The sequence below is a fragment of the Rousettus aegyptiacus genome, unplaced genomic scaffold (genome assembly GCF_014176215.1).
Source record: "Rousettus aegyptiacus isolate mRouAeg1 unplaced genomic scaffold, mRouAeg1.p scaffold_m13_p_6, whole genome shotgun sequence".
In the NCBI taxonomy this organism is placed as follows: Eukaryota; Metazoa; Chordata; class Mammalia; order Chiroptera; family Pteropodidae; genus Rousettus; species Rousettus aegyptiacus.
In genome coordinates, this window is record NW_023416309.1 from 87,236,672 (window position 1) to 87,261,856 (window position 25,185).

The following is a 25,185-nucleotide window of genomic DNA, read 5'->3' on the forward strand; positions in this document are numbered from 1 at the left end:
CCTCCCTGGGCCAACGTCTCATGTAGGCAGGGAGCCCAAACCTCCAGGCGGTCTCGGCTGTCCGCTCACTTAGCCAGACTGTGTTGGCCACCCCTGACTGTGCACGCAGAGGTGGACACCACACTGCAGAGATAGATGGAGTGATGGGCTAGAGGCTTCTATTCGTACATTCCATGAAGATGTTTTCTTTTAAAGGAAAATGAGAATATTCCTTCCGCAGTCACTCCAGAAAGTAACCTCTTTTAGCGACTTCATCCTAGTTTCCCAGATTTCTGGACCACTAGGGTGGATCGGTTTGTGGAGGGCTGGTACCAAATGCCTCCACCAGCCCTCTCGGCCATGGTCCTTCATGAGCACATTGGCCAAGGTGGACACACTGCCCTAGACAAGGGCAGAGATCTCGTTGTGGTTTATAGCAACGGAGAGTGCCTCAGAGTTACCTGGGGAGCTTTATAAGAATACAGATGTCCAAGTCCTAGGCTTATGCCCCAGAAACTCTGATTATAATCTGGGATTGGACTTGCTCCTCCACATATTTGAAAAGCTCCCTAACTGGTTCCAGTGTATAGCCCCAGCTGTGCGGTACTGGGTGAGGAAGTGTATGCAGAGGTTTGTGCCAGACAGCTGGATGGCAAGAAAACCAACGTCCCACTGCCTACATTCCTCTACCAGGTCTGAGTGTGATCAAATATCTCTCTCTGGATGGTTCCCTTCTCAATATTATCCTCCAGGAACTTGTGATTATCCTCAGTCTAAGTCAAAAGCAGCTTAATTCCTCTGAAAACAGTGCCAGTTGGGCATTATGCCTGGAACGAGAGAAGCAAATCTGTGGCAGCGTTCTTTGCTCAGTTCAGCTCTGTAGCTTTCATGGGGCACCCTCTCTGCTTGCTCTGATTCCCCCCTTTATCTCCCTGCCACAAAATCCAGTGTTTTATTTGGTGCCTGGTTGGTGAAATCAGCTTCTTCCAGCAGAATTAGGAGCCTGGCAGGATGCAGGTTTGGGTATAGTTGACCAGATGAAATCTGGTTGGCGTAAAGCTCCTGTAGGGGGTTGAGGGGTTAAGAGAGGTGAGTGTCAATAGTAATAAGATCAGAGAGCAGGAGACTAGGGCCAGGAACCTGGAGAGCGGGCTGAGGGTGCAGGCCAGACCAGTTCCAAAGTCCAGTCTTGCGAGAGTCTCATAAGGAGCTGGAACCCAAGAACCCTCCTTACTTAGAGCAACCTAACTTCACCTGCCTACATCATCCTTTGACATTAAATCCCCTTGGTCTTAAAGGGCCAACCTCCCTCTACTTGCTTCTACTTTATCAGAGACATAGGCCTCTTCATCCAAGACGCTGTGCTAAGAGCCATTGCATCGTGAAACCCACAGCGGTCGACTCTGGGTATTCTTGTCGAGACCGATTTCCTCTTAGGCCCAGCTTCATCTTCACTGGGACTTCCTTCCATCTGTGCACTGATGTTAGTGTTCTGTTCACATCTAAACTCCCTGATTCTCTCTGACCAGTATAGAGACGTTAGAGAAAGTGGGTCCTGAGTTTTGAGGATGCCATAGAGAACAAGGCAGATGGTATATCTGCCCTCAGGGAGCTCCTGTTCTCGAAGAGGAAACAGACAAACCAGCAATACCCGTGAAGTGTACTGTGACAGGCAGGTTCAGGGGCTCTGCTGTGGGAGCACATACCAGGGCCACCTGATCTGATCTAGGGGCAGGTCAGGAAAGGCTTCCCAGAAGTTCTGTTTAAGCTGTCATCAAGGATGAGCAAGCAAAAGATGTGAAAGCCCAGAGGTGAAAGGGAGCACAGTACTTTAGAGGAGCAAAAAGAGGTTTGTTATGCGTAATGCAAGGGACAAGGGAGGGTGTGGGAGAGATGAGCCTGGAGATGCATGTGGGGGCAGGTCACCCAGGAACCTGGCAACCATGGCAAGGAGTTGAGGTGTCACTCTGGCACCGTGTTTGCCACTTCGGACAGGTATTTTCTGACTCCTGGGATGACCCTGAAATAGACACACACGCACACATAAATCTCGCGGTAATGATCACTGCTCTGTCCCTTCTCATTTAGAGGCAGCACAGGGTAATCTGGATTATAACCCATCCGCCTGGGGCAGAGGCTCACTCAGCTGCTATAATCATCTTTTTCTTCCACCTTAGGATGCCACTCGGCCTCACACAGCACCAGCTATCTGATGAAAAGTAGAAGTGACAAGGGCAAAATCAAAAACCTTCTAGAATGTATTCAGTGGGAAACTAAAGGCGGGAAGAGCTGTTCTCTGGATCCCAGCCGACACCCCCACCTCTGCTTTCTCTTATCAGAGGAGACTTCACTCCCACTATGCCTGACTGGCTGGCCGGGCGATTCTTTGGGGGCTGTGTTTTGTGCTTGTCACTCCTACACTGGGTCGCTTTTAAGATGCATAGACTTCTGAATCTTTAAAAGAAAGAACTAAAAAGGAAATCCCAAAGGCAGTTAGTTGGCAGTCATCTACCGAGAATGAGGGAGAGAGTTATGACAGGTTTGGGGAGCTTGAGAAGAGGGGGAAATACAGGAGGGAACAGACCAGGAACAAATGGGGAAAAAAAAAAAAAAAAAGGTTGAGGAGCAGGAAGAGCCTGGCTGATAAATTTGTCATGGTGCCGGTTGACACAAGTGTGTAGTTTTCTCCAGCATAGCACAGCAGCCCAGGAGTAGGAGCAGAGGTTGTAGGTAGTTGGATGGATCATCCTGGATGCACCTGGCAAAGCAGGAGTGGCAGACAGACCAGGAGGAGCAGTTGGTGGAGGTATTATTGACCTATGAACCACAGACACTGGGACAGATGGTAAGTGTCACCAGCAGGGAGCTAGTACAATAGGATGATAGGGAGGACTCCAGGGGCTGGCAAGCTCAATGAGGTTGAAGAGCATCATAAGTAAGAATAGGAAGTGAGAGAGAGAGACAAATAAGTTTTTTTTCTTAAAATGTGGGATTTCTTCCTTAAAATACTGGAAGTGTTCATTGCAATATCCAGGTGATTGAGTTGCTGGAATGAAAGCGAAGGTCTTTGGTATGTGGAGGTCAATGAATTGCAAGGCCATGGGCGTTAGTTTGGTCATGCGTCTGAGCATCACGCTTTCTCAGCATTTGGCGGGAGTTGTTGTAGAGAAGGTGACAGTAGTGTAGTACCACGATCCTCTTTGAAGTCAAAGGATTGACTTACAGTCCAGTCACAAGGATGGGGAGCACTGTTTTAGACAGATTTTATGAGCTCTGGGCTTCCCTCCTGATGGATAAGATAATTCCTTTGGAAGAAGTGATGTAATTCACAAAGAACATTTGTATTCCCTTGGAGAAGAAAGCACTTCCTTTTATTGTCAGATCATTTTAGCATGATTGAAAAATCAGGAAGAAAACTTTTTTCACATGCCTGAAAGGAATACTAGATGAGATGTCTAAAATCCTGGCTCAGGGGTCCTGCCCCATGGCCTAATGTAAAGTCTCTTTACACCTCAGCTTCCTTCTGAAACAGAACTTAACAGGGCTGCCGCGATCCATGGATGGTAGTGCACGTAAGTGTTGACTGTGTGTCAGGCGCTATGTTGAACACATTTATTTAAGCCTAAATATTTTTTTATTATTCCCATTTTATAGTTGTATAAATTGAACCAGGAGAGCTAACTCTTTTGCCCAACGTTATGCAACTTAATAGTGACAGAAAAGGAGCCCTAAAGCCTGAGCCTTTAACCATTTCCTATATGGCCTCTCTTTGGCTCTGTGAATAAAACAATAAGACAAAATGCTCGCAAAGCTAAGTTGAGGAGAAGACATCAAAACCGACTGCATTATCACAATCACGTACATATCGTGTTAGAGGGTGTGCAGGTGCTGTGGGGACACAGCAGAAGGACCATTCCCTGCCCAGGTGACTCCACGGAAGGCTTCTCAGAGGAGCCTGAGCTTGAGTCTGCAACAGAAGGCAGCTTGTCGGGCCGGCTGGCATCTCTTCTCATGTTAGTATGAAATGTGGCAGCTCTTTGTCTTCATGCTGTGTCCTGTTTTGCCCCTTGGTGCCACCGAAAAATGAAACAAAAACAGAACAAACAGAAAACACATACATGTACACACACATCTATTTCCTTTTCCCTAAAATTAATCTTCAAATGTTTGAATACTGGAACACACCTCCATCACTCTTTTCTCCAGGTTAAACAACCTCGGTTTATTTCCTCTCTTTCATTCCTGCTAAGTACCAGGGACTGAAGCATTGTGCTATGCAGTTAGGATGCAGAGATTTAAAAAAAGGAAGAAGCCGAAATAGATGCTTTTCTCCAGAAACTGACAGTCTAGCAAGAAAGGTAGACCAGAAAATACTTTGTTGTTCTTTTTCATGGTCTGTCTCATTTACCAAAATTCCCAGCACCCAACGTAGTGGCTGGGCCCTAACAGATACCCAGTAAGTGTCTGTCATTGCATTGACTGCACCGTGGTGCTATATCAGAGGTAAGCCCAGGAAGTTGTGGTGCCTGAGTCAGACCCAGAAGGAGAGTGGTCATCTTCCCCAGCTGATCTAAGAAGTCTTCAAGAATGGCTAGGACTTAACCGGGGAAAAAGAACATTCTATACAGAGACATAGGGGACAAGGTGCCCGGTGGGGCATGGTGTGCAGAGAATCTGGAAGGCTGACTGGGGTCAGATGATAGACAATCATGCTAAGAAGATTGGGCTTTATCCTGAGGACAGGTGAGTGCAGCGTTCAGAATTGCATTGTAGAACATGTCACTCTGGTGGCACTAAGAAGAATTAAATGAAGGGAAGCTACATTAAGCAGCAGAAAGACCATTTTAAAGACTGTTGGAATAATCTCAATGAGAAGTGACGAGGGCCCAAGCCCAGCGCCTGTGGAGAATAGGGACAGAGGGCTTTGGAAGTAAAATGCACAGGGCTTTCTGATGAGCTGGAGGGGGCGGTGAGGAAAGGGAGGAGTCTGACCGAGGCCACCGAGGGGACAGTGCCGCCATTCACTTTTGGAGAAGTCAGGTGATGAATTTGTTTTGAACGTGCTGAGTTGGAGGTGCCTGTGGAAGTGAAGGTGTTTGGTCTGACACAGACGAATTTGGAGGCCAGGAGAGAACTGAGTTAGAAGAGCAGTGTGGAACGTCAGCAGCACACAGGCAGTAGCCGTAACCACGAGAGTGGATGCGTCCGCTCGCCAGGCAAAGTGTACAGAGAAAGAAGAGAAAACGATTAAGCGGGGAGCCCTGAGAAGCACCAAACTTCGAGGAGCAGAGGGAGCGAAGCTAGGCCTTGGGAGAGACTGGAGTGGTCAGAGAGACAGGAGGAAAGGCAGAGGAAACTAAAGAAGGATGGGAGTAGTCGGCAAGTCCCGATTTAGTCAGCGTCCCTGTAGAGCAGCCTGGTTGACACAGGGACCACATGGTTATATGAAACGTGCCGCGATCATGGGAGAACAGTCATATGCTTTTTCAATCTTGAGAGATTCGTAAGGCTGGATTCGAGGACGTGCTGCTCGAGAGCAGTGATTCCCAAAATGCCTGGGTAAGAATCAGCCACTTTCCAAGAACCAGTATTCCGCATTGGAACATCTTGGAAAGGAGCCTGCTTAAAATACCAGAAGTGCCAAGGACCTGAGGAAAGGGCCTGGGTATCTGTTTGTTTAATAAGCACCCCCAAGTGACTCTTCGCATTAGAGAAATCTGGGAATGATGCTCCAGACCAGAGGTCATTCTACAATAACCTGGCAGCTCTTTCTGACTACTCGAATCTCACCCCACCCTCCCACCCTACACACACACAGATTCCAACCTAAGGTTCTAAAGAATCTCCATAGTTATGAGTCAGCATCACTGGTGGGACCCCTTAGATGTGTGGAGATGGAGATGCTAACCCACTGATAGACAGGCGCGTTTCTGAGCAACTGCCTAAGTATCCGGGAATCGAGTGGAAAATCCTGCATTTAGACAGATAAGTGGTCCAGCACTCCCTTCCTGAAAGACTGGCTCACCCTCACTGCCCTCTGGTGTAGACAGTCTGATTGCCCACTCCATTTTCTGGAATAATGGACCTGAATGTAATCCAGCATTTTTAAAAAAAAAAAAAAAAAACCACCATATCTTAAAAAGCTGACTGTTCAAGAAGTGTAGAAGAAGGCACCCTATGTAGACAAAGAAGATTCGTATTGGTTATTGCCACTGCAGGCACTGGCTCTAGTTGTTTATATGTTTAAGACCTGAAACTGCTCAGTGTCCCCAGCAGTGAAATTCATGAAATATGCTTAATACATCTATTCTCAGGAGCAATTTTGTAAATAAGGCCTTTGTCTCTACCAAAAGTATTTATTAGGCATAGAAGTGATTCAGAGGGCCTATGCCCCTTGTGTGATATTGCAAATCTGTGAAATCCAAACATTATCATTAATGAATACTCAAGATATATAATGTTTCCTTGACGATTGACTTTGGGGCATTATGTTTCTAGGATAGATATATTAATTTTACTTATTTTATTATTTCAGGAAGAAGGTACCTGCTGAGTAGAATGCTCAGGAGTGTACCTCTAAGGAGCATAAAATAAAAGAAACAGCTCCTTTCTGGAGTTCTTTTAGAATGAGAGATTTAAAGATGGTGCTACCTGGAGGTAGGAGAGGGTAGCTGAAAAACACCTTTACAATCTCCCTTTCAGACGCATGATACATACTTCAATATATCAATATATAGTGAAGGTTTATTCTTTCATCCATTCATTCAACAAACATTTATCAGGCACCTATTATGTGGGAGGATGTGTGCTCCAGGCTCTTGGTTCTTAGATATCTTTGGGACATCAGAGCCCTTCAGGGTGGGCCCTGTTTAATCCAGGAGGGCAGCAGTTGATTATCTTGTGCAGTATTAAAGCTTCAATAAAGACATCATTATCGGTGGCTTCATATTCCCAGTTGAGAAACGAGCTATGTGGACATTCCCACTCCTCTGGAAGCCAGACAGCTTGAACATTGTCTTTACGTCTCGAAAGGCCTGGAGGGAAGTGGTGAGAGCACCAGCCTATGGCCACCTGGCTTCTAAGAGTAAAATCAGTACTTTACGTGCAGATTAGTCATTCTAGTCTTGATGGTTCTATCGTGTACATTGTCATTTGAATCTTAGCATAATTTTGAGAATTATAAATAACTAGCAGTAATAAATAGAGATTATTACTCTTTTCCAGTGGAGAAACTGAAGTTCTAGGAAGTGCTGTGACTTGTCTGAGGTCACACGACCACAACATACCAGAGCCAGAACTAGCAGTCAGTTTCCCACTCTTAACCGAGTGTTCTTTCCACCAACAGAGAGCTCAGAGACCTTACAGCCACCTCATCTGTCCAAAGGATCTGCCCCCCTTCTCCATCTCACAATGGTTTAAAAAGATATGAGAAGGTACTACATGAAGAGATTACATCTAGATTCAAAGGGAACAAGCAACTGCTGCTGGTCTTTGAAGGTGGGCAGCGCAGGCGGGGGGCAGAGCGAAGAGGGATGGCTCACCCAGTAAAGGGACTAGCACCCGTTTCAAAACCTGAGAGCAGAAGAGTCACTTCCTACACTAGACGATGATAGAGCTCATCTGTTTTAAAGGGAGGGCCAGAAAGGGTTTATGACTTGCCCAGGAGAGTTTCGGTGCATTTGCAGGTTCATGGAGCTGTTTGGTAGGTATTTCTAACAATTACGGCTTGGTTTTTATTTATTTACTTTTTTTTTTTTTTTAACAGTCTGAGGGATATGTGAAAGCTATTCTAGTAGCTTTTCAATCCTAAAGGCATTGCTAAAACTCAAATGAAGCACAATGAGAAATTAATTCGTCCATTCGGCTGTTTGCCCTAACTGAAGGTTAGATGACAGGTCTGTCTGACACAGTAACATGAGGTCTCCAGTTCCCGACTAGCGGCCCTGGCACCTTGGCTTTGATGCGTGTGCGCTCTCTCTCTCTCTCTCTCTCTCTCTCTCCTTCTTTCTCTCCCCCTCCATCTTCCCTCCATCCCTCCCTCCCCCACCTCTCCTTGAGGATAACTCTAATCTTCCTCTAATCTTAGGTCATTATGTACCCTAGGTCCCAAGATAAAAAAGATAGGTTTCTATGCGCGCGCGCACACACACACACACGCACACTCATTCAAGCGCTGACTCTATAAACCTACTCCTTGCATGAGTGTAGCAGAAACAAAATATATTACTTCCTCCTCATGGGAGGGATTGGCATTTCTTACACAGGGACAGGGTAGAGGAGGCTCTTCTGGCCCTTTTGAACTTCCTTCTCAGCTAGGGAAATGAATAACATCCTGATTGGCCTCAGAGGAGAAGTGGGGGAAAAGGAGGGGGTGTCCTGGCCCCAAGCTCCATCCCCGGCCTAGGAATTGCTTTACCCACAGGCGCCAAACTTGGCACACAATGAGACCAAGGAGTGGAGGGGAAATCATTACCAGATTAACACAGTTACTTGGGCATTTTCCCACTTACTAATGAAGTGGGCGTTTTACAAGGCCTAAGCAGGGTCCCCTCCAAGGCAATCTAGGGTTTCCCAGTCCTCTCCCATAGGCAGCATAAAAGGAGCCAGAGGAGAAAGGGCAGAGAGAACCCAAGCCCTGGCCTGCCCCTGCACAGCTTGCAGACAAGGTCCTGAGGTGCCCCGCACTTGCACTGAGCTCCTGGACTGCTGGCAGGAGGTATGAACTCTGTTCGCTTAATAGAGTGTTAACCCCAGGCCCTAGTACTTGTGTTAACACTTAAAACAAGGCTGCAACTGAGGGGAGAGGCCAGGGGACTGGCAGCTGAGGGCGGTTTGAGGGTTGAATCATGGAGTGGGGAGGGAGGAGGAAAGGCAAGGCAGACAGCAGTTGAATGTCAACAGGATAAAGTCACTGAATGCAATGGACCCAAGACTGATTTGCAAGGCTGAGGTTTATTCTGTTCCTGCTTCTGTCACAGACTGTATCTGCCCCTTCCCTGGGCCTCAGTTTTCTTGTCTTTAAATGAGTAGATGGAACCAGATATACTCTACGTGACCAACAGCTGAAAAATGCTTTGGGGGACAGGACACAGTGGGTGGGGGGGCAGTGCAGCGTCAGCAGCACCTCCGACTTTAATGGGCACACAGGTCCCCCAGGGTCAGAATTACATGCAGATTTCGATCTATTAAGTCTGAGGTGGGGCCTGAGAGGCTTCTAGATTTTGCTGCTGCTGGTCTGTGGCCCACACTTTGAGTCGCAAAGGCACAGAAGGCAGGATCGGGTTCTCCGGGCTAAGCTCTGCCCCTCACTTAACTCCCCGTGCTTATTCCCTCAGCTGTGAAATGGGAACTGGTAATAGTTGCCTTGCCTTCCTCCTCCGGGCATCGGGCATCGCATCGGGAGGATTAAGGGGGAAGCTGCCTGTGAAAGCACCTTGAGTAAGCACTGTGCAGTGTAAAGGATTATCGTTATTGTTCAGATTTCTACGCCTCATTGCTTCCCCCCTGTGTGTTCCTGCAACTTCTCAACTTTTCCCTACATCCTCCCTGGTTACCATGCCCCGGCTGCTGAGTCAGTGTGACCAGCCAAGGCTGGGCAAATACTTTGACATGTCAAGGCAGGAAATGACAGTTCCCAGGCACCCCACTCTTTCAGGTGTAGAACAAGCCCTGAACACACCTTGTGTGATAAGTTCAAGTGATAACGGGCTGACTGCACCCCCCACCCCCACGGGCTGCAAGACCAGGAAATGAGGCTGAAAGTCAGGGAAGTCCCTGTAGGACAAGGGGACTGAGCGAGCTCCAGTCAGGATTTCAGTGAGGCGAATCACCAGTCCACCCGGAGACCCCACTTCTGTGCCTACCTCAGGCGGCCATAGCTTTTCTGTAGTGTGTTAATGTGTTCACTGAGCACCTTCACAGATGGTCCGTCCCACAGCTGCTCTGTCTTCTCATCTATAAAATGGAGTCGACAGCACCTGTCCTGCCTCTGGTGCAAAATCCCACAGTCAAAGTGAAATAATTACGTGAAAATATGCAGTGATTCTGTGAAACTTGAAGTATTATTCTTCGCAAGAGACCTCCTGTTCCAGTGGACTCGACTCACCGCCCCCACGTAAAGAATGTCCCCCACCTTCATGTTTGTGCTCAGACCACCCCACTTCCCCAACGTTGAATGTCCTCCACCCGTCTCAGACCTCCACACCTGTTGGAAACTGTCCCTAACCGCCCCAGCTCCAGTGGGTGTCCCCCATTGTCCAAACAGTGCTGTTTCTCATCTTGCTCTTCTTAGGCCCTGAGGCCAAGTCTTTGCTGAACAGTTTCACTGTAAGCGCCTGGAAAGTAGAGATCTTGTTATATAATATATCCTGTGTCAGAATGGCAGGCCAGGCCCAGATCTTCATCCCAAGACCCCTGCGGCTGAAAATCTGGTTCAGGTTTACCCCTTGGAGTGAGAGCTGATGGGTTTTGATGGCAGAGGTTGGTGGACTGCTGACCACACACGACAAATAGAAGCGCCAGTTGTCCGAGCTGGGAGCACCGTGTTAAAGCCCACATAGTTAGATGACTCCCAAAATAAGAAAACCAAAAATGAGCTCGGTGTCAAACCGGTGAACTCCAGGACCCAGAGGCACCTCAGGACCCTCCCTCAGCCTAGGGTGGGTTCCTTCCTTTCCTTCCCCACTGCTACTGGCCTGGGAACTTAGAGGAGCAAATGGCAGTAGGAGCCACTTTGCCCACCCATCCTTCCTTGGCCTTTGAAACTCCTGAGGCTGGCAGGGGCCCAGGCCTGCTGCGTTGGGCCTCTAGACATCTCAGCCAGCCCAGGAAGATCAGTCTCATCTGAGGAAATGCAGATCCTCAAGGAGGATCAAAAATAACCCAAAAGGACAAGCCATGCATGTCTGTGTATATATTAGGTTTCGCATCTGAAATTCAGTCATGATAAAGCTGATGGTTTTGAAACATCTTCTTTAATTAATGAAAACAGGACTTCTTAGCCCTAGGTTTTAGACTTCAAAGTTCTCCTTAGTTGAGAGCCTCAGATTTGGCTTATTTGTAGAACACTGAAATCTCTTTTAAGACAACCACGGGATTTTAGTTAGGTCACTCCTCCCCCCCACCCCCATCCCACCCCCGCACCTCCCAGCCCAATAGCAAGAACCACTTTAAAATTCTAGAATAGAAAGACTCAGCCAAAAAGCCCCTTACTGGTTTTGTAGCCATATTTTCAGAATCAAAATTCAGCATGTATTTTAGTGAGGAAAGTATAGGCTTTGGAGACAGAAGAACCTGGAATCAGAATCCTCGCTATACCTTTGACATGCCGTCTCAAGCAAAAATTTTACTTCTCTCTGCTCCACTGTCTTGATCTGTAAGATGAGATTATTAGCACCAACTTCATAGACTTGTTGAGCCAATTGCAGTGAGGTGATGCATGTAAGGCGGCTGTGCCTGGCACAAAATAGATGCTCAACAAATGTTAGTCCTCGTGCCTTTCCTGATATCCGATCTGATCACAGAACTAATTATCTGGAATTGAGACTGTCCTAGAAAATCCTGCTTGTGTGCCTCCTTGTCTTGAGAGATACTGTTCCATGAAGTTTTTCCATTCGAGGAGTTGTTAGGTTTCCGAGGGCACAGTGTGTCTCGCAGTGTATCCTGAGTCTTGTCGTGGGAATCCTATAACAGGGTGCTGTGTGTAGATCTTCTCTCCACCCTCAGAAGCAGGCCAGAGCATCCTGAAGGGAATATTTTCATGTACAGGCGAGCTGCCAGATGACTGGACCGTTCCTACTTGGACGAGGAGAAATCTTGGCTGTACCAGCTTTAAAGCAGGGAAGGAAGAGGTCTCCAGGGTCCTGTCTGGGGAGTGCCAGGGTCAGCCTGACTGGGAAAGCTCTCCTGTTTGAGGCACCTCCAGGTCAGGTCTGAGTGTGGAGCCAGTGGAAATTCTACTGGGATCTGCAGTGTGACACTGATCTTTTGGGCTCCCAAGCAAAAGGCATGGGCCCCGCTCAGTGACCTTAGGATGTGTGAGAGGCTCAGACCTTCCTTGGAAGGGTGTCTCCTAAGAAGCTGTGTCCTGTTTTCCAAAAGATAGTTAGGGAAGGGGGTGAAGGGTTGGGGATAGACAGGGCAGGGACAAAGGTAACAGATCAAGGGACTTGATTTAAAATTCAACTTCTTCCAGAACCATTCTTGGGCCCTTTCTGATCTGATATATAAAACTTGTAGAAAGGTGGAATTGTTTGTGACATTTTTCACACACAAGTTGGTGCACATTCCTGATATGAATTAAAAGGAAATATGTCAGCTATACACAGGGATGAGTCAACATTGCGTGCAGCCAGCCAGGGCCACTGTGAGAAGAGTCAAATACAGGCCATGGAGCTGCAGCTCAGCTGCCCCCAGCCGAGTCAGGCGCCGGGCTGGACAGCGGAGGCCACTCAGCAGAGTCAGGCCCTCTGCAGAGATGCTTCTCACGGGCTCACTGTCTGCATCTTAGCATGAGCACTTCTGTTCCCGGGCATTTGTTTCTCTCTCAGATTTTTCTTGGCATTTGTTTATTTTATACTGATTTCAGAAGTTTCAGGAAACATATAGAAAGGAATGAACAGAAGAGTCCCATTTAATCCAACTACTCAGAGGCAACCGTGGTTAATAACATTTCGTTATGAATGATTTTAAATGTTTTTTTATGCTTCCTCTACATTGTTTGGTAATACTAAGTCTATAATTTTGTTTTGCTTTTTTAATTTAAAATTATCTCTTTAAGAATTTCCCCTGTTATAAATATGATTTTTCATGACTACCTAATATTCCACCGTCAGGATGAAATATAACTAACTTAACAAATTCCCTATTATAGTGCTGTGTTAAAGTGGCAGTGAGTTTCTCTGTGTGTGAATGTGTGCTGGCATTTTAGATTATATACTTGGGCTAGATTTCTGGAAGTGGCATTGCTAGGTCAGTAGTTGGGTTATGTTTTTTAAGGTTCTCAATACATAATACCAAATCGCCCTTTAGATAGTTTACACCAGTAATATTCCCATCAGCAGCAGTTTGTCTCGTTTCATCCTTATCTGTGTTGAGTATGATTCTGTTTATTCATGAAAGAATTTAGGGAGCTGAAAGGTCCTATCCCCACCCTCAGACATAGAGAGATCAGGGGATATACGGGACCTAACCTCAGAGCTGAGGGGCCACTTCCCCTGCTCTCCTGTGTCCCCTGCAGGCATGGCATCCTCCGGGAAGTGGGGGATGGGGGACACATACCCACTTAGATGTTGTGACTCCCCATCCAAGGCCCTTGCTGTTTAATGACACAGAACCAGTCAGCTCTAATGATGGAGCCCCCAGACTAGGAGCTGATGGGACCGTTTTCCATCCAGTATTGCTCCTCTAGCTGCTTATCATCTGGCCTACAGGTGTCCCCAGTCACTTTCTAAGCCTTTAGCAGAATCCCACAGCCCCAAGGGAGAGCTGCTCAGAGAGCCCCAGGGCCGTCCTCCATGTTTGAGTGGCCCTAGGCAGCTTTACAGAGCACTCTTTTGTGTACTCTCTGATCAGATGCTCAGGACAGCCCTAGAAGGCAAATATTTGTTTCCCTGGTTTACAGGTATATTGTTTTCCTAGGCCTGCTGTAACAAACTGCCACAAACTTGATGACTTAAAACAATAGAAATTTATTTTCTCATATTTATGGAGGCCAGAACTTCAAAATCAAGTTGTCAGCAGGGTTATGCCCCCTCCAAAGGCTCTAGGGGAGAATCCTTCCTTGCTTCTTCCAGCTTCTGGTGGCTTCTGGCATTCCACAGCTTGTCATAGCTTAAGTCTAATCTCGACCTCTGTCTTCACATGGCCTCCTTCCCTCTCTGCCTATGATCTCCTTCTCTTCTCTTTTTTATAAGGATACTAGTCATTGGATTTAGGACTCACCCTAAAGGTAGAATGCTCTCATCCTGAGATCCTTAATTATATCTGCATAGACCCTATTTCTAAATAAGGTAACATTCTGAGGAGGACACGTTTTTGAGGGAGACACCATGTAACCCACCACTGTAAGCCAGGAAACCAAGGTCCAAAGAGGCTAAATGACTTTTCCAAGGTCACGCATACAGTGAAAATAGCAGGAGATGGCATCGGAACCCAGGTCTTCTGCTTACCGTTTACCTTTAGGTTTATATTTTTATTTTTTTAACTTTTTTAAAAGACTCATGATCTGATTGATTATGTTATCTGGCTCGCAGAAAATAAAACTTGGTACCTTTTACCCTAGGATACATCACACATGACTTCGACATTACCCTGCTAGTGTGTTGTTAATTACATTGAAACTATTAGTCCCAATGTAATGAACCCTTAAATGAGAGTCACTCATTTATTCTCCATGTGGTAAGTGGGGAAATTAAGACCCAGAGAAACCAGAAAAAGTTAATGGGCGAATTCTAATTTTAACCTAGATGTCTTAATTTGTAATCTATATTCTAACCTTTGAAGTATGAGTTGCGAAAGTCGTTGTCAAAAATGACTACTCTATGTTAAATTGCAGAGAAACCCTGGGTGTCTCAGTTACTATTTAACTCTTCTTCCCCGGCTCGGGACCCTTTGATGTGTCCGCCACACATGGCTGTCTGTTCAGGCCTCTGATGAACAAAGAATAATCCCTTCCCACTGGTGGCCCCAAGGGTTGGGGAGAACACCACATCTGGCATGGCAGCATCTCCTGGCTTGCTAACATTAGCTAAGGCATTTCATTCCTGTGCTGGCACCTTTCTGTTCTCTTGTTTCTGAACTGGAGTAGTAGATCCTTTAAAAATGGCCTAGCCCCAAATGGATGAGTAGAGGACAAACGTAGTCCACTGTTTGGTGACCATTCGATAATCTGAGTCCTAAAAGATTACCAGGGTCTGCTTCCCTTTGCTCTGTACCACGTCTCTAGCTGTAGGATCATGGTTATCTTGGGAACCACCCTAAAGAACTGAGGAGAGGCATACGGGATTCTCACGTTCTCTCACCCTCCCACAGCGAACCAATTTCCCGTAGTTGTGACATAGGGAAATATGCCTGTGGCCGCATCCAGAAACCAAGGAAAGCTAATGTCCTCAGCCTGTGCTTATGTGAAGCAACCTGTAGCGTAGAGAGCGCAGCTCCCCACGCTCCCTGCGCCCCCCGCTCCCTGCGCCCCCCGCTCCAGTCTCAAGCTCCAGTCTCAAGCTGACTCGGTGAGCTGGTTTAGAGAGTGGGGAAGGAAGCACCGCAGTGGTTGCTTTCGTCGTGTCTGGGATCGTTTCTTAGTTATCGTGGACATCATTAGTATCATGAGCTCTCGCCCAGGAATGCTTATGCCTTGAAAAACATTGTTTAATGAAAAGTTTTGCTCTTGGTACCTGGCCTCCCTGGTGGCTGGAAATTTGATCAACAGGCTCTCATCAAGTCCAAACCCTGGGCTGAACCTAATTGATGCAAAGCGGAGGCTGTGCCGCAGCCTCCTAAATAGCACAGGTGAGATTAGACACTATCAGCTCAGAGGAACATCTCATTTCCCCCATGCCACCTCCACTGCCTGGGCTTCCTTGCCCTCAACAATGGTATACAAAAGACTGAGCACGTGTTCCTCCAGCCACCCCAGGAGCTGCCAGCTTACCAGCTGTCACAACAGGCCTTTAATAGGTTTGCGAAACCCAATAACCTGACCCATTTCTCCTCTGGGGGGAGTATAACGCAGGATGCCAAGCTAGGAAACGGGATTCGGGAAGCTCACCTATATGAGAGCGGCTCTCTGTGCCATCCAAGACAGATTATTTTGGTTCTTCGCATTCCCAGAATCTCAAATCTAAACTAACTGCGCAGAAGGCAGTAGAGTGATATTGTGACATTGTTTTCTGCTCACTTACAATCTTCTTCCTTCCTCTTATTTAATTTTATCTCCCTTTTCTGCCTATCTCCATCTTAGTCCTTCCAATCCTGGCCCTAAATGTTTTGGCTCTGGGACCCCACCCAATGCATATTGACTTTAAAGTGACAGTCAGATGTTTCAGATGGTTATAATCAGTCAATAAACAAACATGTTTTGAGCAAACACCTTGCGCAAAAAGTCCGGCACTTATTACAGACATGGATTACGGGAGAATCTATGCCCTCAAGGAGCTTCTAAACTAGGTTGGAGAGTGGATCATGAAAATAATATAAGACAGTATAGGTAGAACACCCTGGGACTGATCTGATTCACCTGGGATCCAAGGATGGGTTTCAGAGACATCCGTAAACACCCTGAAATTGCTTACATAATTTTATGTATGCAAACACATATTTTGGGGATAAATAAATTCATAGTTTTCATCAGCTTCACACCAAAAGTTAAATTACCTTTTGTACAATCAGTCTTTATGAAAGCGGGCTCATTGTAACTTGGGTAGTCACTCAAGGTTTCAGGGGAGACTTAAACTGTATCTTAGAAAATGGTATTTAGAAATAGCAGGGTGGAAGGTAGCCCTAAAGGCAGGGATTCCAGGAGGCATCAGGGAAGACTGTTACACTTAGAACCAGTAATCTTAAGCTACCTGACCTCTCTCAGCCTCAGTAAAATGTAAATCCGTAAAATGGTGATAATTGCAGCTTCCCAGAGTTCTATGAAGGACCATGAGCTTTTTTTTTTTTTTTTTTTTTCACTTTGTATTCCCCATACCTTAGTACAGTGTTTGACTCATATCATAGTGGACAGTAATCAATATTTGATGAATGTGAGAGTTAACCCAAATAATAAATGTGAGAGGGCTTTGTAAATAACAGAGCATTGCTTCCACAAAAGATCTTTGTTGCTAAGTACGTATGTTTTGTGCTTTGCAAACAGCCTGCCCTAAGTGTCTTCTCCCCCTTGAAACTGACCCTTTCTCCCATAATGGGACTCAAAGGGCCAGCCCATCTGATGGAGTGTCTCTGGGCTGGCCGGATGAATGATAGCTGTGCCGACAATGCTGACAAGATATGCAGTTCTCTAAGAGCCCAGAGGTGACCTCACCCTCCAAGGGCCTGGCCTCTTAACCCCAGCCCCTGCTGACACTCACACACCTGCAGCCTTGCCCTCACTCTAGCACTGGGAGACTCCATGAGCACCTTTGCTGTCCTTGTCTGCAGTGGCAGGGGTGGAAGGGACGTCAAGGAAGGGGGCATGGCATGGCAAAGCCTCTGAGGGACTCTTTCTAGCATGATAAGCACAGGACCACTGACTGTATCCTCCGACTTCTCAGGATGGTAAAAATGATTGACTGCTCCTTTGCTGAACACTTTTTGTCTCTCCAGCCTCCTACCCACAACTTCCTAGCAGTGCCTGTGCTAAGAGAGAACCTATTAGATCTTCTAGCAATTTTTTTTCCTTCTGTGTTCCATCCAGTAGAAAGAATGATTCATCAGCATTACCATGATCCTCTAAGGAACGTGGGCTGGCTGGAAGTGGGAAAGAATTTTAAAAGGCATGGGTTGAAGGTGACAGGAGTTCTCAGAACACGCTGGGAATTATAGAGGTGATTTCTCCATCTAACAGTTCCCTACTGCAGATGCAGCCAAGGGAAGCAGTCTGTGAGCTGATAGAACGAGTTCCAAGCTAAGAAGTAGGAGCCTGTGTTCCAGATCTTCACTTAGAGACTTTGAGCATGCCACCTAATCTCTCTGAGCTTCAGAAATTGGAGTGGTGCCTCTCAGGATCATTGTGATAATGAAAATTTATGATGATGCTTCAAGTGGTATAAAGCTATACATATCTGTTTTTATTAACATATATGTGAGCACACTTATTATGTGCAGAACACTCACTGTGTGCCAAGTACTTTTACATTTACCAAAGGCAATCCTCACAATCACCCTATAGGATTGTATTGTTTTTCCATAATTGCGGATGAGGGATCAGAGGCTCAGAAAGGCTAAGAACTTGCCCAGAGCCCTATAGTTAATATGTGTTAGAGCCTACATTTACGTCTAGGTCTGTTTCCATTCTCCCTTAAAATTATTACAGACTCCTCTGACCTCCACCATTTGTTATGGACCAGTCCCACCCTCTTACCTGAACCCTTCTTGCTGTAACATCTTGCTAGATTGTGATTGTTTTCTTACTGATTTGGCTTCTGATATTCCCCTTGACCCTGCTATCAGCTTACCTGCCCTTACCTCTAAGCACAGAGTGTACCAGCGCTGGCTGAGCACCACTTTAGAGGCAGACACCCTCTAAAGTGAAGTGAGAAAAAGGGAGGCCATTGCCTCCCCTTCCCCAGGCTCTGGGACATCTCTCTGTCCATAAGAAAGCTGCTGCCTCCGCTCTGTGTGCAGGAAAGAGGAGCGCCCGCGTTTTACTGTTGATCCCCTCTTCTGGAAATCAGTAAGCATAGATTTCCAAGGCAGACTCTTCAGAAAAATAATGATCTTGTCAGCCAAGAGTGGGGCAGCAGGAGAGGGGGACACAGACTCCTGGCAGAAAACTTGCTTGAGCTCTTCCGTCCTTTGAGACGGGTTAAAGAGTTACCAGTTCCAGAGATGGAAACAGGAGATAGAGGGACTCGCCTAACATCACTTAGTGAGTGAGTCAGAATCAAAAACTTGGCTCATGTCATCAGTCCCTGTGTGTCCTGGGGACCGGGCACCTTTGGGTTGTTGCTGGTTGAGTGTTGTCCCAGGGCATGACTCCACCAGAGTTCAGGCCCTTGGTGGGCCGATGCTCAAAGCACCCCGCCCCCACTGTCCAGCACGGCACTCCTGACACCCATATCCTGACCCTGCTTGATGGAGGAAGAAGGTGGTGTAGGGCAGCTCCCCACTTCTGTGTTCTGCCTAAGAAGCTGATCCCCGGCAACCCTCTCCCAAGGTGGGCCTCTTCTTGGGGAGATGCACTTACAGATGCCGCCAATTCTCCCAGCACCAGGAATCCTCTCTACAATTAGGCGAGAGATAAATCAAAGCCAAACTTGGCCGATGACATTCAGGAGCCAGTAGTGACCCTTGCCACACATATAAATCCCAGCAGACTGGCCAAGGGCCTTTGTCTGGTCAGGAGAGCTCAGGATTATCTGGCCCTCTTTGCTGATGTATGGAGTCACCGGCTGTCGGAGTGTTTACTAACGGTTATCGCCTCAATGCTTTGGCCATTATCAGAGGCAGGGCCGCCTGCCGGGGCTGGGGCTCGCACCCTCTCTATTACCACCTGTCATTGGCAGGGAGTGTGCGCTGATGCTGCCCAGTCCTAACTGCCTAGGGAAGATAGTTTCTGACGGCTGATCAAAGAGGAGAAGCAAGGCCTGATAAAGGGTGTGCGTTGCATGTACTTTTAACTTTGGGAAACATTGGCATTTGCATTTTTTCCCCATCTTCCTGGTGCTGGCAGGAACCAAGCCCAATAAATGCCGTGGATCCAGTTACCTAATCGCTGGGGAAATGGGTATGCGCTTAAAGCAACAGAGCATGACTATAATCTCCTTCCAAGAGAGAGTGGATGAAATAAGCTTTCACAGAAGACTTGCTGTATAATAAAGTAGAATAATTTATATTGAGACTTTGAAGTGATCTTGCAAGTAAAATCTAATCTTGGCGTTCAACAGAGCATTATGTATGTTTTGGAACTGGGGAGCAGCTTCAGATTAATGAAAGATCTTTGCTGAAGATGCTGTCACCCAGTTCTATTGCTGGCACCCCCAAAACGATCCCCCCCAGTTGTGCACAGGTCTTTGGACAGCCGGAAGGCTACATACGGTGCAGTAGGATGAGTTCTAGACTGAGGCATCAGAGGTCTGAGTTCTTGAACCACGTCTGCCACAAACTTGCTGTTGGATTTGGGCCATAACTTCTCTGAGGTTCACATGTAAAATGAGGTTTGGTATAGGTTATAGGATTCAATGGTTTAGAAAGCTTTTTTTTTTTTTTTTTAGTTAAAGCTGTTTAACTCCTGTTTTAAATGAATTTTAAGGTGAAGGCCTATTGTACTAAACGGAGAGAAGTAGAGGTGTTTTGGTTGAACCTGGGAAGGCAGTTCCCTGCCCTCGACCTAGTTCCTGAAGCAGTCCTCGAAGACTTGAGAGGAACCCTGTAGCTCCTCAGCGGACAGTTTAAAAACCACTAGCCCAAGATATGGAGGTCATTTCCTGGAGGCGTGTCATTTCCACGAGCTGTTTCATTCCACCCTACACATACGTGTCCCGCAGTGTTCCCTTCGTCATCCATCCTGTGCAAGAGCTGACATGGGCCCTGGGAGGAGACGGGAATTGCTGGTGGGGAGACAGAAGGAGTGGCCTGCCCTCCGACAGTGTGCCTTCAACGTCTGACGTCCCCTGTTGCTGCAGGTACCTTTGACCGGAGCGTGACCCTGCTGGAGGTGTGTGGGAGCTGGCCTGAGGGCTTCGGGCTGCGGCACATGTCTTCCATGGAGCACACCGAGGAGGGCCTGCGGGAGCGGCTTGCCGACGCCATGGCCGAGTCGCCCAGCCGGGACGTTGTGGGATCCGGAACAGGTAAAGGCGGCATCACACCTCTAGCCCGATGCAGTCACGACTGGCACCTGTCGGTGTGGACCTTCTTTGGAGGGAGAGGGTGTATGCGTGTTTTAACCATTTGTTTCTTTAGTTAGCACTCCGATTGCCGTCCATCGTGGAAGCCTCTAGTAATGGGGAACCTATATAAAAGGGAATTCCCAGAGGAACTGACCCCTCCTGTGTGGAATAATGCCTACAAAAATGCTGTGATAAACACAGTTGTGTTGCGTAAATAGCTCCCAAGGGGAAGGGACAACCTTGGAGTCTCTAAGGTTTTCAGCAGCCCTTAGGCACGAGCGCTAAGGCAGCATACCTTCTTCAGTCATGCTTTATAGGCTGGCAAGTGTCATTGGGACCTGCCACCTGGGAGGGAGCAGGCACGAAGCAGGTAGGGCTGTTCTGTGCCCCTCAGACAGCTTTCTCTAATGCTGCCTTTTGCCCTCGCCCGCTTGCGTCTGAGAGGGCCTGGCACCTGGGGTCTGGGGCAGCTTTTCGCCTTCATAGGGCACTCAGAGCACACACGCGCACACACACAGAACATGCACTCAGGAAGGACCTTCCATCTTCCACGCAGTTACAGTACAGCCTGCTCTCCTCTTTCCAAAGCACCCCTTCACTCTAGATATCTATGCTGTTAGTGCCTGGCTTTTATCCCTGAGAAAGACTGTCGCACGAGGCCTCTTCTCAGCTTTCTGAGGTCAGCAGGGAGCTCCGTACTGGGTCAAGGAGATCCTGACTGCAGGCCTTCCCGCTCTTGCTTGCCTTTACTGTGAACTGCTCTACATGCCTATCTGGAAAGAGGACATCAGTGAGGAGAAACTTATAACCCTGGAACAGGAATCAGGACCAGTGAAATTTAGAGAGTCAAAGAATTTGTGGCAGGGCTTGAAATGCCAGACGTTAGCACACAGTCTCACTTCTCTGCAATCCTCCAGGTCTCTTGGATATTTGGGTTGAGCAGTTAAGCTTTTCCCTCTCTTTTTCCCCATCCCATTCAGTCCCTCTGTTCCCGAGAGGCTAGAAGCATATCTATCCCCACAGCACCAGCTTCATGCTTGTCCATAGTGCTCGTGTAATAATTGGCAAATAAACAGAATAGGTGCATGAGAAAGAGAAACAGTTTGGCTAGAGATACAGAAGTGCCTTATCAGGCCTTAGGAGACGGCCATCTCTGAGGCCCAGCCCCCTTCCACGCCCGCTTCTACCCTGGAAGCAAAGGCGATGTGGACCTTGGAAGCTGCAAGCCGTGTCCCACTCCCTCGTGCACACACGTGCCCAGACACATGCACCCGTCGCTCCACCCCCACCATAAAGCTCCCCAGTTTGTGGGTAGTAGGCCGTCATGCCACGCATCCACAGATGAGGGGCAGCTGTTTACTGGGCTCTGACCCCTTTTTTTCTTGGAGGCTGGCCAAAAGGAGGAAAACTTTCCTTTCTGAACCTCGCTTGTAGCATAGCCTTTCCCCTGGATCTCTGGGGATCCTGGCCAGCCCCAGCTCACATAAACCAGGGCCTGGTGTCACTAGACTCACTCCCCAGGAGCTGCCCTTCCAGGAGCCAGAGCAGCTATGGGTCAGCTCTCCTCTGAAGCCTCTTGGAGCGCCTCAGCGTCATCCAGCAAGCAGATCTGAAGGCGCATTCAGAGTTGAGGAACTTCAGCCTGGCACAGACAGTTAGTAACCTGAGCAAAACTGGCAGTGATTCATCTACCAGGCAGCTGAGAGGTTCAGGAGAGACTTTGTGGCCTTAAGCGGGTTGTGAAATTAAAAGAGAGAGAGCAAGAGAGTAAGATCCAGAGTGAGAGCGAGAGCGAGAGAGAGAGAGAGAGAGAGAGAAAGAGAGAGAGAGAGAGAGAGAGAGAGAGAGGAAATTAAAACTGCATAACCCACAGGAGACGCCCTTTTTAAACAGAGGGCTTTCATTTTCCTCCCCCAACTGTCACCGAAAGGGATTTATCTGGTCTTCTTTAACCATATTAAATGTGTATGTGTGTATGTGTATGTGCGTGTATGTATGTATGTATGTATATGTGTGTGTGTGTATATATATATATATATATATATATATATATATATATAAAACTTCGCCTTGATTTTAAAGGCCAATAAGTAAGACAGATATTATGAAAGTCAACCTGTTCCCTTTGCTGTTGTTGAGAATCACTTTTCACATTTTAGAACTCCAGATAAAGTATCAGCAGCCTGGCAGTGCTGCTCAGACGTAACCAGGGAAATACGGTGCAGTGTGGGTGAGGATTTTCAGCAAGTCACCCTTTGCCCATAGCAGCCTCTCAGCCTGTGTCTCTCTCTCTCTCTCTCTCTCTCTCTCTCTCTCTCTCTCTTTCTCTCCCACCCCCTTCCTCCCTCCCTCCGTCCCTCTCTCTCTCCTTCTCTTCTCCTACAACCCTGCTTCCTAGGTGACTCATAGGATAGGGTGACATCAAGTGTTTGCCTCTGTCAGGTACTCTGAGACACCAGAGACGATTGGTTCCTGTAATGCCTTCCAGCAGGCACTTCGTTTAGTATGGCCACTGGGACTCCTGGCTTCTTATCAGGGTATGAATGGAGCACGTTCTCCTGACTCCTGACACTGAAGCCCATTATATAGCATGCCTGCTATTATTCAGATTTAGCTAGTGCTGGGCTGGTAAATGTTTAACACCCAGCTCTCAAAACGGAAGCAGGACAGCCCTGATTTATAGCATTTGGGGATTTCCATGGTATAAAAACTCTTATTATGGCCATTTTCGAGCTATCAATATGATGTCAGTCAGCTAGCAGAATTCCTGAGACTATGAGAGTCAGCTTACTGACTTACTAATTAATCCAGCACGCCAACTGGTAAGCTACACTATAGTGCACATCAGCTCTCCCCAAAAGTCCAGCAGTTGCTGATTACAAATGCAGAATCTCAGACCGCACCTAGTCCTGCATTTTAACAAGAACTTTATGCGCATTAAAGTTTGAAAAGGTCTATTTTAAAACATGGTTAACCTATGAGGCAGGTGTTAGTTCTGGCCTCCATGGCGGCTGCTGACCAGTTAGTCTAATTAGATCACATGTGTGATTTGCAAGTCCAGCTCTAAAATAACTGGCTGTTGCTAATATCGCCACACCCCTGCCCCAGTCCTCTTGCATTGTTCCCATTCAGCAAAACTCCAAATTGAGGTCAATTGAACTCTACTTTTCCACTTAGGTTGCTCAAGGAAAATCACAAATTGTTCAGATGATTGCCTTTACAAATGTACGGTCTCTGCTCTCCGGGGAACCCTGGCAGTCCTGTGATTTTCTAGTGCTGCTTCTAGGCTCAGTTTGCACTCATCTTTTGCAGCAGAAACCAGTGCCCAGAACAGTGTCTGGCACATAATGAATGGGTGTGCAGTAACTACTGAATGAATGAATGAATGAATGAATTCTATATTCAACCTAGATGTTAGCAGATCCGCTTCAGCCCCTGCTCATTGCTGTGGCTTCTGGCCTGTTTTCATTCTTTTAGCGATTCCCCAGATCTCTGACCTTCTAAGAATTTTATTTTATTTTTTTATTTTTTTTTCATATTATTGCTATTTATTTAATATGAGTCAATATGCTATTTATTCAGTGTGGTGCTTACGCTCAGTCCATCATCTTGAAATCGGCCTTTCCCCTTCTTCACAGACGCTATTTCAAACTTCCCATTCTCAAATCTCTTACCCCACCATCTTATTGTCTCTTGCTCTCAGGAAAACAGTGGTTGTGATTTGAGAAATCTCTTGACCTCCTGCACCCAGACAGACCCTAGGTGCCCTTGTGACAACTTCCCCTCTCCTATCGGCTGCCCGCAGCTGCCCAACCACAGCAAATGCTCACCACCTTCCCTCAACACTGTCAGCAAAGTCCCTTTAGCTCAACACAGGCCTGTGATCCAGGCCGCGGGGTTTTGAGGTGCTATCCTGTGGCCCCTGTGACACCACACTCTCCTGGTTTTTTCTTCTGCCTGTGGCTCCTTCTCAATCCCTGTCCTTCGTTTTCCTTCTCTGTCAGCCTCGAGTATATTTCTCAAGGCCCTACCTTGGCCCTCTTTCTTCTCCCTCAGTCAGAACCAGGCAATCTCCTCTGCTACTGTGGCCTCAGAGAGCGTTCATAAACTGATGATTTCCAAATAATCACCAAATAATCTCTGGCATTCTCTGCTAATCTCCAGAACTATCTAGACAGTCACCTACTGACATTTCCACATATCCGAAAACTGAACTCCTCTCCCCACAGCCCTGCCCTTCTCCTGAATTCACCCCACCTCATCGTGTGCAAAGCCCTTCGTGACCAGCCACTGCCCTCTCTCCACACTCCTCTCACTGCTCTGTGCAAGTTCCAGCCAAGCCGAACTCCCCGGAGGGTCTCTACGCACACGTGCTCGCTCTGTCTGCCAGGCCTCTGCACATACTTCTCCTTCTGCCTGGAATGCTGTCTCCCACAGCCCCCTCCCTTTCGCTGTCACCCCCCCCCCAAAAAAAATAACTGGACTAATTCCTGCTTAGCAGACATTCCTTTCAAAATTGCCTTTTCTAGAAAAACAGAATTTTTAAAATAAGCAAAACATTTACTTATTCCAATTGTTTTGTGTCTAGGTAAAGATACAACCTAATATCAAAAAAATTTTAATAAACACCTGGATACATATTAAGTACTTTTTCTCTTTAGACTTTAACTCTTTC

At 47.1% G+C, this 25,185-nt stretch overlaps 1 protein-coding gene across 8 annotated transcripts in view; it reads left to right on the plus strand.

Moving 5' to 3' along the window:
* BCAS3 (BCAS3 microtubule associated cell migration factor) overlaps positions 1-25,185 on the plus strand; it is a 508,191-nt gene that overhangs the window by 465,651 nt on the left and 17,355 nt on the right. For all 8 annotated transcript variants that reach the window (XM_016143369.2, XM_036222219.1, XM_016143368.2 and 5 more), the window contains one exon: positions 20,304-20,471. In XM_016143369.2, the coding sequence (XP_015998855.1) occupies positions 20,304-20,471 (168 nt within the window). The remainder of the gene's footprint in view (positions 1-20,303; positions 20,472-25,185) is intronic.